The following is a 14,809-nucleotide window of genomic DNA, read 5'->3' on the forward strand; positions in this document are numbered from 1 at the left end:
AATTAAAAATAAATTGCAGTATCCTTTAATAACAGATTTCTTTACAATTAAATACTAATATGCAACACAATTGTTCAAGCTTAGAAATAAGTTTATACATACCCATAAACTAAGAGATTCTTCTCCACTTTGAAACAATCTGATCTTGAATACATCTCTCCTACAGCACCACGAGCATCAAAATCATCATCAGAATCTCTGCCCCTACCCCTTCTACCTTTCTTGCCCTTCTTTCCTCTGCCACGCCCTCTTCCTTCACCGTCTTCATCATCTCCTCCCTCTTCCTCATCTGAAGAGGATTCTAATTCAGACATTTCCATGGCTGCCTCATCATTTCCATAACGCGCCGTTTGCTTCCTCATTCTAGGCACCTCAACTATCAGCTCATTCTGAAGTAAAAAGTATCTTATAGAAAATGCAAGATTTTTTTTTAATAATATATCTATGTATTGTAATTAAAAAGTATAGCATTGAACTGATAGTTGTTATAGATAGAATGTCTGAAACTAATATTTACAAGTTTAAAAAAAAAAATGCAAGCTCATGTCGTTTTTGTAAATTCTCAAAAGTCTGGCATATCAATTTTTTAAATTTCACAAACACAGGAATTCCTTACTGTATAATAGTTAATACAATACCTTGTCCTCATCTGCATTCACATCTGCCTTCTTTGCCCATTTCTGCCAGAAGTTTGGATCGTTAATGTCAATGTCATCCCTGTTCTCACTCATGGTAAAACTTGCCTATTGAAACACATATAGTAGTTTATTTTTAAATGTAAAAACCCACAATTCAACTCTCTTCAATAATATGAGATAAGTTTGCACATAAATAATTATCTGAGGGCTATTCCAGAACTAACTGTATGGGGGTTGGAAGACACGAAATATTAATATAAAATAAAGTAATGTGGTTCAAAACATTTTTCCACATAATAATCAATTAAAATTCTTCATAAAACTGCCATCCAACCACCTAATACATTTAGTTTTGGAATACCCTTAATAGCAAAATCCTATCACATGGTATACATATTAATTGCGGGTATTTCTACAATAGCATGTTTATCAAAAGGATGGATAATATGCTTGCTATGTGTGTCAGGAAGTTTGTTCTGACACACATCGAAATAAAATTGACACATCTGTATTATCTAACCAATTAAACTTCAATATTTATCACAACCAGACTGAAAATCTGCCTATCTCATTGGTTGCAAGTGTCAATTTTAAATTTCAGTATTTTCTAAAACCAGATTGAAACTCATAGAATGCATGATTCCATTTTAAGGACAATGCTGAGCAAATGTTATAACAAACATGGCAAGTGCATGCAACAAAATAGTTTTTAACATAACTTTGCAGAACAGCCTTAAGATATTACAAACCTCAGACCATTTGTAATATTTAAAATCTTATCTATTCTAATGATGATATCCTTGGAAACTATACTACAATCGCCACTGTGTAAGCACATCATGTTCTTACCTTGGAAAACGTGGACCCTTTGCCTTCGGATTCTATCTGTATAACCTGTGTTCTCCTTTGTAGAATCTGGTCAATATCTTCCTCACAGAAATCATCTCCAGCTTTGTCGTCATCCATTAATGCACCATAGGCTCCCTTTCTCAATAGTTCCTCTATTTCTTTTTTTGTTAACTGTTCCCTCTAAAAACAAAAGAAAGGATCAGTATGAAAATAATTTTAATTTTCTGTCATCTAGCATATCAAAAATCCTCAGACCTGATAGCAATTATTCCTTTCAAGACGAACTATTTACAGGTGAAATTTTGTGCAGTTAGAATACCAGAAGTTATCAACACTATGGCTGATAAAATAATTTACTACCTATGATTTTTTTTTATATTTACAATGTCATAAGAGGCAGAAGTTGAATGGTCTTTAGCAAACATATTTTTCCATTTGAAAATTTGACAGTACAAACTTACGGGATTGGCAGCCTTATCTCCTCCCATAGATTGCAATACAGCCTTGTCTAAACCCAACTTCAGGGAAGCTCTGTCAAACATTTCTCTCTCATAGGAATTTCTGGTGATTAATCTGTACACCTTCACTGCTTTGCTCTGCCCTATTCTGTGACATCTAGCTTGGGCCTATAACAACAGGATCAATAATACAATAAGAACTATAACAGACCTAACTTTAAAACAATGACTTGAACCTCCCTGTCTCTTTACCTGGGCAATTACTGTATAAAATAATTAACTTAGTATGTCATATTATTCTTACTTGAAATTTATTCTAAATTATTCTACATCCAATCATTCCTAACAACCTCATACAGTCATTTCAAGAACAGTTCCACTTTTGGTTAAAATAAAAACCAGATATAGAAGTTTGGTTCCCTGTTCAATAATATACCTGCAAGTCATTCTGTGGGTTCCAGTCAGAGTCATAGATAATAACAGTATCAGCTGCAGTCAGATTAATACCTAAACCACCAGCTCTTGTACACAGTAAGAATACAAATCTATCTGAATCAGGCTTAGAGAATCTGTCAATGGCTTCTTGTCTCATAATTCCTGTTATTCTACCATCTAATCTTTCATATAAATACCTAAACAAAGAATACGATCATTATTGTCAGCAAATATTTTCTATTTCATTTCATTTTCTGACTTCAACTGATTTTTTTATTCCCTATTCCATTATTAGTCTACAATTTATTGAAAACTAACACAAACAGCTTGTGAGCAATGAAGGGTAAAGATTGCTTTTATTTAGCAATGACACACATTAATTTTAGCAACCTATATATTTAAAATTTGAGTTATCTTCCTTTGTACATAATTGTACAATTGTAGTTGAACCTATTTTATAACATATATATTCATATGCCATGCACAACTTATGTAAACCAAATCAAATATATTTTTACAAGTATGGTTATTCAAATACACATTATCTTTTGAGCATAACATATTATTAACAGGCATTCTGAGGGTATTGCATGGCAATACATAGTCCAATACCGGGTAAAAATTCATTTTTACTGGAACAAAATGCTAACTTGTTCTATAACTTGTCATGGTGTAAACAAAAAGTAAATATCATGTCAATATCTTCAAGCATGACTAAAAACAGTGTGGAAAACTGATTATATGAGTGAAAAAAACATTAGATATGTTTAATAGTTCTCTAAAATTAGATATGATGTAATATAGTGTATATCTATTTTCAAATTATAATCAAATATAATTAATAGTTCCAAATATTTTTTCTTTCATTTGTCACAAACTAATATAGATTTGTAACTTATCTATAAAATGTCAACAACATTTATCTACACAATATCATGAATATAATGTATTGAAATATATACATTAATAAAAATAGATTATTATCTAATTAAAGGATTTCTCTTCATAATTTCTTTATATATATATAGCATTCAGAAAATTAGTTTATACTAAATAACAAACAAACCTGCTAAAAAATTCTTCAAATAATTTAACAATGAATGTCTTCTAAAAAATGAGTTATCCCCCTTTGTACAGAAATATGGTTTATCATAGTACCCTAACATTAGATATGGTCCCGAGTTATGATCCATAACTCGGGACTAAATCATCAGACCGGAACAAAATTTGAACTTGATCTATAACTTGTCATGATAAAACTATATACCAAATATCAAATCAATATCTTCAAGAACGAAGAAAAAAAGTGTGGAAAGCTGATTTGCTGGACTGACGGATGGACAGACGGACAGAGTGCAAACCTAAAGTCCCCTTCAACTTCGTCGGTTGGGGACTAATAAGATGCATGACATTGGCTAGATCGGATCTAAAGAATGTTCACCTCACAGCATTATGTTGTTTTAACATAGGTGTCAAGTCAGTAGTATTAGGGTTTTGATTGCATGAAACCTTGAATTAAAAATCAACAATCAAGGAAGATGTAAACATTGTAAGATGTCCAATCCCATAACACAATTTTTTTTTCTTCATTTTTTTATTGCTAGCATTCCTCTGCAAACTTCTAATCCTACCATCATTTTTAATTAGAATTGGGGCACATATTTACCTTCTTTGAATCAAATAGTCCTCTAAAATATCTAGCACTTTTATCATTTGAGAGAATATCAGCACTTTATGTCCACCTTGTTTAAGCTTTGGTAAAAGTTTGTCCATTAGTACAAGTTTTCCAGAAGATTGCACCATTAATCTATGTATATCAAACATATCCAATTCTGGTTTCTTTTCCTTTTCCTTAGTTTCCCTTATGATCATGTCTTCAGCACCTGTAATAAACAAAATTTAATTATTAACAACCGCTAAAATTTTGACCCAAGAAATCATAAGTTTCTTTCAAGATATTCACAAGTCCAGTGTATAGAGCATATTAAAGTAATATTTTGAAATTTCTATAATATTTGTGGACTAAAACATGATGGCTAGCTGAAAACTTCTGAACTCCTCTCTGAACAATAATGTTACTGAGCTGCCTTCCAAACTTTCAACATGTTTAGTATAAGTATACATCTATTACAAAATAAATGGAGAATGTGTCAATGCGATTAAGATGATACCCCTGTTTGCATATATATAAAGGGGCATAACTTGAGAACGGTAAAAGTGATGACATCCAAATTCAAAATAGATCTGTGTTTTGTGGTATTAAGCATGGTGTATAAGTTTCATAACATTTGGTTGAGGCAAACTTAAGAGAATGGACACAAAAAATTCAGCAATTTCTCCATTACTAAAGGGGCATAACTCATGAACGGTAAAAGTGACTCCAAAAAAATTCGAACTTGATCTATGTTGTCATAACTTTTATTTGAGGCAAACTAAAGTTAGAGAACATAAACTAATTTTGGGACGTATGTATGGACGGACATACAAGGGCAACACTTAATGCTCCCTCTGCCATGGTCGTATACGTTATAAACAAGCATCTTGGAATCAACATTTTCTCATATTTCAATCTTGGAATACTGTAAAATAACCACTCCTGCGGATTATACACAATTTACAATTTCCTATGGTTCCCCAAAATCATTTTTGTTTTGTCTAGAGATTTGTAATTGCAATTCAGTGAAACCTGTCTAAACCTTACCTCTTTATCACTTAAGATTTTGTTCATATAAGGTTTTTCAATTTATACAGGTTAAATAACTGAAAATATTCACTGAAAGTCCTGACACAACAGTTCAGTTTACACAGAATTCTTTTTGGCTAATGCAGGGTTTGGTTTGAACTGGTTTTGGATGCAATATACAAAATACTGTTGCTTTTTTTATTTTCAAATTTGCATCTTAAGCTTTGAGTACATATAGACAATATTCATTTCGTCTGTTTGGATTTTCAAACATGATGCAGCTATTGTAATATTTTATGTGGTTTGTTTGCTAGATCTAGCATGAAATTATACAAACCTTTGACTAGATAGGGATGATTACAACACTTTCTCAACTCCATCATTGTGTTTAGAAGATTTGGTACATTAGCAGAGGTAGTCGAACCTTTAGACAAGAATGTAAAATTCCTTTCAAGAATAGCACGATAATATTTCTTTTGTATGTTAGTCAATTCCACTTCAATGATTGTTTCTTCCTTTGCTGCTAGAGAGGTTTCTACATCTTCTTTTAATCGCCTAAGCATCATAGGTTTCAGAAGTGCTTTTAACTTGTCGACCTGATCATCAGTTCTTAAATTGCCAAACTCTGCTAAGAAAGTTTGTGAAGAATTAAACTGTTCAGGTTCTAAGAAGTTGAGTAAACTGAATAATTCCTCAACATTGTTTTGTAGGGGAGTTCCTGTAAGTAACACACGATGTTCCTGTAAAATAAAAAAGAATACATTATTCATCACCTTGTAAATATTAATTGAAAAAATAAAGTTTGATTGATTTTCTCCATTTCTAGATCCTGATCATCATTTGTACATTCTGAATTTCTAGATCCTGATCATCATTTGTACATTCTGAATGAAATATAGATTCTGTGTTTACATTTAGCTTACAAGGATCTGATAACACAATATTCAAAAAATATCTTACGCCATAAATTACAGAAAAGAAGGAAAATGTAGATCAAAAACTGAATTCATAATAAAATCTGTTCTATTTAAGTGTTCCTGTGATGGAGAAAGCAAACTCTTTATTATTATGAGAGGGCTTCTGTCTTCTTAATTATATATCATATATAAAAAGAATGTTTTCAACAAAGAATATTTACTGGTTAATACTTACACAATCCACATATCTTAATCCTTCCATTAATTTACATTTTTTATTTTTCAGCCTGTGTGCTTCGTCAATAATTAAACATCTCCAGTCTATAGAACTTAATAATTCACAGTCAGATATTATAATCTCAAATGTTGTCACTAACACAGTGAATTTACACAGATCTGGTATCCTTTGTCTTTCTTCATCTTTGTAAAACATTTCATATTCTTGTAACATGAACTTACTGGTATTACTAAAAATGGAATTATAATGTTAATTAAATCTATCTCACACATTTCAACTATTTCAATGTTTTACCAGGAATATTTGAATAATGAAGACCAAAAGATAAACCTGATTTAGGATTAGTTGATGTTTGCAAATATAATTTCATAAATGGGATAAAGTAAAACAAAAATATTCTCTATATGACACAATTAGTAATAGAAATTTTCAGTGTCTTCAGGAATGTTCTAGAAGTACTTTTTCTTGGTTTACAATTACTGTCCTCCTCATTATGCTGACCTTTTCATTTTTTGTAATGTCATTTACATATTATCCTCATATTCATGCATATGTCCAATGACGAGCCTTTTGGCAAACTTGTACATGATGTTTGCATGTATTAGGACATTCAGCACTTTCTCCATGTCTACTTCTCAGAACAAGATATTAACATAAGGGTCACAAAATAATCACATTTAAAATCTAATCCATCTAACTCTAGTGGTTTTCTTTGTCACATATTTGCAATGTTAATTTTTGTCAAGTACAGTGTTTGCAATGATGTTAAAATTATCTCTTCTAAATAATATATTGAAATAATGCTGTCACTATTTTCCTGAGATAATCTCTATAAACAGCCATTTTTGCTGCAAAATTTTCTGTTTTAACAACTTGCCTTCCATGATATACAATAGCATTCATATCAGTCCAGGTCTCAAATTCTCTTTGCCAGTTACCCAATGTTGACAGTGGTACAACCACTAGAAATGGTCCCTTAATTCCATATTCTACAATCTCATGCAGGAATGTTATACTCTGGATGGTCTTACCCAGACCCATCTCGTCAGCTAATATACAATTTTGACTGAAAAACACATTTATAAACAATTTTTTATGCATTTCTTTAAAGGGTTGTTTCAATAATATATATATACACAGTACCAAAGAAAGGCACTTTAAAATAGGGGTAGCCAAACATTCACTGCATCCACTTTGAAAAAAGGGAAAATAATAACATTCACATTAATCAATTGGATCTGTTTTTATTTATTATTTATTTATCTTTTATAATATCCATCACCAAACTTTCATTCATTTGAGTTTTAAACTTCCGAAATTATAAATTATTAATTTCTTTTCTATATAATGACACCTGTTATACGCTATATTTTCATAAAGGTTACAAGAATTTTTACCCTTTAAGAAATGCTAAAATATTTGTCGGTTAACTTACTGTTTATACCAGTTGAATGTCAACCAATTTACACCTTCCAATTGATATTCCCTCAAAGTGTTGCCTCCTTTATAGGTTTTTGTTTCAGGAATTTGTGTCCATTCATCTCTGCTAGGTCTTGCAGGAACCTAAATACCAAAATATATACTTACTTCAGTGATTTTGCTAGCGTTTGTCACTTTCGTAATTTACGAAACTGTTTTCAAAATGACGAAAGTATTTCAAATCAATTTCGTCACTTAAATTTGGAAAGTGTAAAAATATTTTCGCATGAAAATACTATAATTCTACCTGTCTACCCGTTTCTGACAAGTTTATGACCCTCAGCTAATTAACATTTACAACAGGTGTTAAAAAGTTGTGATTACAGCTAATCCGCTTTCGCCATCGGATGACCCACGGGTCACTAATCCGTTTAATTATTTTCCCCAGTAAAATTAGTCAGTCTGCATTTTAATTTCAATATTTCTCAAGGCTAACGACCACAACTTGCAGTTCGCTTGTTGTAGTTTCATCATTTGAACAAAATTGTTTTCCCCTGGACAGTTCGCATTTTAATTTCAATATTTCTAAAACAATCATAATTTGCAGTTCGTTTGTCGTAGTTTCGTCAAATGATCGTATTTTCGTCATCTTTGATATAAAACGTTCAATTTCTATTAAAAAGATAGAACTTTATTCAAAACATTCAGAAATGTTTTCAGGTTAAAAACTTCCATCATCATCAACGAGTCAAACAGGTGCTTGCTTTACGATATACTGCGCATGCGTGAAAGTATTCCTATGAATTTATAGACATTAAAACGTAAAATACGTTTTCGAAAAAATTTTAGTGCCAAAATAAATGAGAGAGACAAATATAGTTCTTACTAAGCAAATTGAAATAAGAAAATGATAATTTCCTGCCTTTTTTAAACACGAACCAATCCGTAGATGAATCCGAATTCATTCTGAATTTATTATCTAATTGTCACTTCCCGTTTACATTTCATTTGAAAATCCAAAGTAAACGTGATCAATTCTTGATTAATTTACAATTTACAGTTATTGGAATCGTTCCATGTGAATTTGTACAAATCCTTGGTTCCAACTTTATAGAAATTAATTCAAAATATCGATTTTAATGTCTTATAAGGATAATGATTATGCAGTGTAATAGTCTTACAAAGTTCAACAAGTTCATTTATACTGTGATTCCTCGTTTTAAACTTTTGTTGATCAGGAATGTCCCCTGAAACTAATTGAAGTAAATTTTTGAACTAGATTTTCAGATCTTATATCCTAATCTTCAAATTTAAGTGACAAATCAGTCAAGTCATGCAATTACTGCCTAGTAAATTTATGCCTTAGTCCTTCAAAGTCTGACAAAGATGTATAGCTAGTAATATACATACATCCTTGGTCCCTTGCTGTTACCCAAAATAATGTTGATTTTCATCGCGCGCAAAAGATACTAAAGCCCTAAAAATCCTAGCTTAAACCCTGCTTACTTATCATAAATCAAAGGAAAAAATGGGATAACTTTGATGAAGCAACATCAATTATCAGGTTTTGTTCTATTTACATTTTTGCCTCGGTTGCAATTTCATTCTCACATAAAATGATATAAGATTTCTATATTTTTGGTGAAAAAATAAGCAAATTGCCACAAAAGTTATTCAACCTAAAGATTGTAACTTTATCCCCCAAAAGCTTAAAAAAAGACTAGAGAACACAGGATTAATTTCTCCAATCCACAATTTTCCATGTCCATTTTTTTACTTTCATACAGGTACCAAACATCAACAATAAGTATTTCCAACCATGTTTTTGGGATGAGAAACATATATACATGTACCTTTCAAGGCAATCCTGATAAGCTCATTAAGAAGTACATTCAATCTTGATAGACCAGAAATCATCAGTGAAGAGGTTAACTAACTTCCAAACCTACTAAGCTGGGTTTATACATTATGCATCAGACCAGTTTTTTAAGTGCAAGTTCTCACTATTTATAATTGATCCTTAGGCCTATCATGTCCAGATTATACAAGAGTTAAAAAAATATATATTCACCTGTCTGTCTTCCTCTGGAGGAGGGTCTCTGAATTTATAAAACAATTTAACTTTTTCTGGATCTACATCTTGCTGTAGTTCCCAAGTACTGTCCTCATATGGCAGACCTCGCCATTTTACAAGGAAGTGAGTCACCTCTTCCTCCGTTATTGGATCAGACGTTACAGAAACTTCCATTACACGGTCAACCTCTACATAATCTGGATTGAATAATTCATCCTCATCCACCTGAAATATACATTCATACATATATTTTTACTTAGCAAACTACTGAGGGTCTTTTCATAGTCAAAAACATCCTGCATATTTAAAGTACATAATTTCTGCATGCACACAAAAACAAACTAGAACGGTCCGCTGCTACAATTTTTTGTTAGCCCCAAGGGGAAAGGGGGGATAATATGTGTTGCTCATTTATACACTATAAAGGAAACAACGATTTGCAGCAGATTTTATATTTTCAACCTCTATTTACAAAACAGGTAAAACAGTTTTATAATAGATTGATGAATGTTTAATGCCTAGAGTGTAATCTGTAAACAGTATACAGAATTTCATGTAAATAAGCATGTCTCTACTAGTCAAACATACAAAGCTGACTTTTTAAGGTTAGCTCAAAAGGTAACAGTCTAAAGGAAGATAAGTCATCATACCTGGACAAACTGTTCTAAATACAAGCTCGGTAGTCCTTTGATTTCCTCCTAAATGCATCTAAGTCAGTTAAAAAGTTCAAACTATCAATTCTAAAGTCTTTTGTTTAGTCTTGTCTTGATCTAACCTTTGACCTCAAGGCTCAAGCAAATAAGTATAACAAGGTTCAGTGAAAGAAGTGAAGCAGTTAAAACTTTTAATAAAATTTACCGTTTCAAAAAGATCCAAATGCTCCCTTTTAGACCTGAATCTTTTAAGTTTCATGTGAATTCTTTTGTCTCTTTCTAGTTCTGTTATTGTTTTCCATTCACAATGCAAGTATGAGCTGAAATTATACAAATTTTCAAAACTTAAATTTGCAAACAATTACATGAATTTTGAGTATCATATTAATCAGAAACAAAATTCCTCATAGATAAATTTTTGAGATAACAACTTGGCTAGAGTAGCAGGGTTGTCAGTTTTAAATTTTTTACTGATTCATTGTTTATGTCTTTTACTTGCATACATATGTTAAAATTAAAGTAGTGTACTGTGGACTCATAAATTTTTTCATGGATTGAGTAAAAAAGGTATTTTCTAGAACATTAGATTTCATGGTTTTGTCAAATTCTGCAAACAATCCTATACAAAATTCACACTTCATTGAACTATTAAAATCGTGATTCACCTACACCCTTGAAAATTGATATCCCATGAATTAATGAATCCACAATTGGGCCTTATCATTTGACATGCAAATCTTTACAGAAGCAGTAATGTATATCTGGTAAGAGACTTATTCCATAAAAATCTAACTTGTTCCTATTTCATCAGTTTACAAGCAAGAACTATATAAAAATGTAAAGTTGACATACAAGTTTTTGTATTTGACAAAGTACTCTTCCACCTCTTCCTCTGGTTGAGCTTCCTCTTCATCATTGACAACATCAATCTAAAAGAAAATTTGAATTTACAATTTACAATTATAAGTATCATAATTTGGTGTTTTTGTTTACAAAAAGCAACTGGATATCTTCAGGAATATAAATTTCCTTAGTGGTGTAAATTCGATATTCCATTCAATAAAATTACAAAGTTTGTTTCTACGGTTTAGTCAGATGATCGCCAAGTTACTGTTTTACTGACTGTAAACAAACTAATTTAACTTGAGTAGAAAATAACACTACTATAAATCGTTGTGTTTACGTAAAACATTGATGTTCCTTTATATAAATACATCAAGAAAATCAGAAAATCGCCAAAATTGTAATTGCAAAGTTGGCTTGAAATTGTGAAACCTGGAATAAAGTATCCGCTAAATTACGTTGGTCTACAGTATCTGTTAAGTTTAATGGGAGCTACACTTGATGAAATCAACATGAATAGAAATGTAGCTAGCTAATAACACAATAGTCTTTCAAAACAAAATAGTAATTACATCTTTATCAAGCTTTCTCATCCTCACGCCTAGAATTTTCTCAACAACCAAAGATTCTTCTTCTGGAGGTAGAACAACAGTTGTTTCCTGGAAAAAAATAAGATATAAGCCATGTTTTTTTTTTTTTTTATTTTATTCCATTCTAATCAAATGTACATGTATACCTGAAACTTTTACAATTCTTAAACAGACAAACTTATTTTTTAATTCTTTAAACCATCAAAATCATTATTTATCACATTTGAAATTCTTCCAGTATTAAAAATAGCAATTTAAAACTATTTAATTTAAGAACTATTTGCTGTTCCTTTGTTTTGTGTGTGTTTTTTGCTGTGCATGTAATGATTTTGTGCCATGGATGGATACCTCATATCCTTTGTTTTTTAATTATTCTTATGATTTTTTTTTAGAACTTAAGAATTATGGCAAATTTCTTAAGTATTTGTTCTGCTATCAAAAAAAGGGGGAAATCAGGAAATTGATGAAACCTAGTGGAATTCGAATATCACATATATCTATAAATAATATGTTACATATACATTAATGTTAGACAATTTTGATACATGTTATTGCAAATTTCACAAGTTTCTGTAAAATTTTCTATCTAACGACACCTTAATCTTAAATGAACTAGAAAGACAATGCTCTAAACATGATAACCAGACGTTAAAACAATTGCAAAGACCATGATTTGCTATGGGAAACAAATCTAAGTCAAATTGACCAAACCGCTTTAAAAATAATCTGAAGAAAATGTAGCAGTCGTATTAAACACTTCTTTCATCTAGTATCAGCAAAAAAACTTAGTCTTTCAATTTTAACTCTATAGTTTCACAGCAACCGGCCATTGCAATTTGATAATATGACTAACTAAATTATTTGGATGCAAATTATTACAACATCTAAACAACATCAAATAGTTAATACTTGTGACTTGGTGCAGAACTAAACACATATGTGCAAGTGTGTCATAAAGTAATTTGACTACTGACTTTATGTAGAGATAACGACCATCTTCAAAACAAGCTGTCAAATTCTTACCATTATCAACTATACTGTCAAACTTGTTTTTAATGCTGAAGTTTTACTATTTAAATCTAAACAGAATTTTAGGTTTATCTAAAATTTAGGGTAAATATTGAAAATTTCAATTCACATGTATGTATACCATTATACCATACTAAATATATGCTAAGTAGGCAAAAAATTTAAATGAAAATTTCTTTGATTTTAATTTAAAAGACAAGATTTATCATATGCTGCACAAAGTCAATAAAAATACTGATTCTAAACTTAGTACAACTTACTTTTCCTCAGCCTACGAATAACTTTAGAGACGACAGTTCATAATGCATTTACTTTTACTACATTTTGACAAACAAAAAAGTCACTTTTAGCAATCAAAACCTATTTTATACTCATTCCATTCACTTTATTCCCAGCAATGTCATTTTGGACAAAATCTAGTATTGTTAATCCAAGGACTGGCTGCTATCAAGGTAATCTCAAAGATTTCTCAAAATTAGAATTCCATTATCAAATTTCTGCTCTTTATATTAACAATTATCTGCATGGTAACAGTGAATAATAGCACTTATTCTTTAACACAAACAGAATTAAAATTTTGTACTAGTATAATTAATTAATCTTGTAAGTCTAATGGCACTTTGTTTTCATTAGTTTCTTGCATACTTTCTAAATGAATTCCAAAGTAGTGCCAAAACTACCTCTCAATTATGTCACTTAAACCATCTCCTTAATGGGAATAAATACAAATAAATCTAGAATTTTTCAACCTAGTGTTTAAAGTTCAGTCGCTTGATTAGACAACAAACATGCAGCATGCACCTACCACAGACAGAAACGGTACCGGTTTTGTTACAGCTCCTCCTGTGGCATTAACAGTGGCACCAACAACAGCCTCAGCCTCTACGTCCAAAGTATCATCATCAGAAAGGTTCAGGTCAACTTCATCATGATATTTCTTTCTCTTGGTATTTCTAGCTGATCTTCTTTTCTGAAAATGGATACAGCAATTGATCTTAAAAATGATCAAAACATGCTTTAAAATCTTACAAATCTTTAGTCTTTTAACATTCATATGCTCATGTCTCAATTTTCATTTTGTAAAAAATTTATAAATCAAAATTATCAAGAAATTAAATATATTTATCTAACACTGTTTCTCTTATTGTGTCGACATGTAAGCTTAAAACAGCAATAAACAGTTACCATAAATCACACAAAATGCCAAAACAATGACTTTTAATCATGTTAATTATCTAAAAACAAGAATATGTGTCCATAGGACATCATGCCCAGCTTGCACTTTCACATTTCTTTTTTAAGTGAATCATGAAATTAAGGTCAAAACTGTAATTTAGCATCTGATCTAAAATGTTCACATAATAATGTCCATCAGTAATAATTTTTCAAGATGATGTGATCATAACTTCATGACTACCTTAACCAAAAACTTCAATTTGATATGGGATGGATAAACAGATGAACGGCCCAAATATCAGAAAACAAAATTCCCCTTCTACACTAGGCATGGCATAATGTTTGTACCTGTATACCACTATCTTCATCATTTTCTGGTGATGGTGGTGGTGTAATTTTAATTTCAACATCTGATCCATCTGAAGATCCATTTCGTCTCCTTTTCTTGCTTTTCAAGAATGTTGCTGGTGGTCTGAAAAATACAAATCAAAATATTGTCTTTCAGCTATACATTTAAGTTTTCATAGTTCTTACATAAGGATTTAGAACAAATAAATTAGCAGAAATAGTAACTGTCTTAGAAAAGGGTATACTAGTAAACCGTCCAAGCTCTAGTAATATTCTCTTCTTATTGGGATTACAGTCAAGACACTTAGTTCAGGAAAGGAATATGTGCAAAAAGAACATTTCACCGAGATAAATGATATACAATGGAATCATTACCCAGACGTTCTAGAAAGCTAGATTTAATTGAGACAATACCACTTACTGCACGTTTTACTAAGTGGTGCTGCTTTACATTAATAA

The 14,809-nt window shown here is 31.0% G+C and overlaps 1 protein-coding gene across 11 annotated transcripts in view; it reads right to left on the minus strand.

Moving 5' to 3' along the window:
- The window catches only part of LOC127700953 (chromodomain-helicase-DNA-binding protein 8-like), a 73,358-nt gene that overhangs the window by 44,352 nt on the left and 14,197 nt on the right, over positions 1-14,809 (minus strand). For 10 of the 11 annotated variants that reach the window (XM_052204695.1, XM_052204697.1, XM_052204702.1 and 7 more), the window contains exons 4-19: positions 14,351-14,474; positions 13,632-13,796; positions 11,780-11,866; positions 11,217-11,293; positions 10,570-10,684; positions 9,709-9,936; positions 7,654-7,781; positions 7,096-7,284; positions 6,216-6,447; positions 5,401-5,803; positions 4,047-4,263; positions 2,382-2,577; positions 1,949-2,113; positions 1,488-1,667; positions 639-743; positions 103-389 (exon numbers count right to left, since the gene is read on the minus strand). In XM_052204695.1, coding sequence (XP_052060655.1) covers positions 103-389; positions 639-743; positions 1,488-1,667; positions 1,949-2,113; positions 2,382-2,577; positions 4,047-4,263; positions 5,401-5,803; positions 6,216-6,447; positions 7,096-7,284; positions 7,654-7,781; positions 9,709-9,936; positions 10,570-10,684; positions 11,217-11,293; positions 11,780-11,866; positions 13,632-13,796; positions 14,351-14,474 — 2,898 coding nt within the window. The remainder of the gene's footprint in view (positions 1-102; positions 390-638; positions 744-1,487; positions 1,668-1,948; positions 2,114-2,381; positions 2,578-4,046; positions 4,264-5,400; positions 5,804-6,215; positions 6,448-7,095; positions 7,285-7,653; positions 7,782-9,708; positions 9,937-10,569; positions 10,685-11,216; positions 11,294-11,779; positions 11,867-13,631; positions 13,797-14,350; positions 14,475-14,809) is intronic. The other variant, XM_052204694.1, reaches the window with a different exon arrangement.

The sequence above is a fragment of the Mytilus californianus genome, unplaced genomic scaffold (assembly GCF_021869535.1).
Source record: "Mytilus californianus isolate M0D057914Y unplaced genomic scaffold, xbMytCali1.0.p SCAF_5, whole genome shotgun sequence".
NCBI lineage: Eukaryota > Metazoa > Mollusca > Bivalvia > Mytilida > Mytilidae > Mytilus > Mytilus californianus.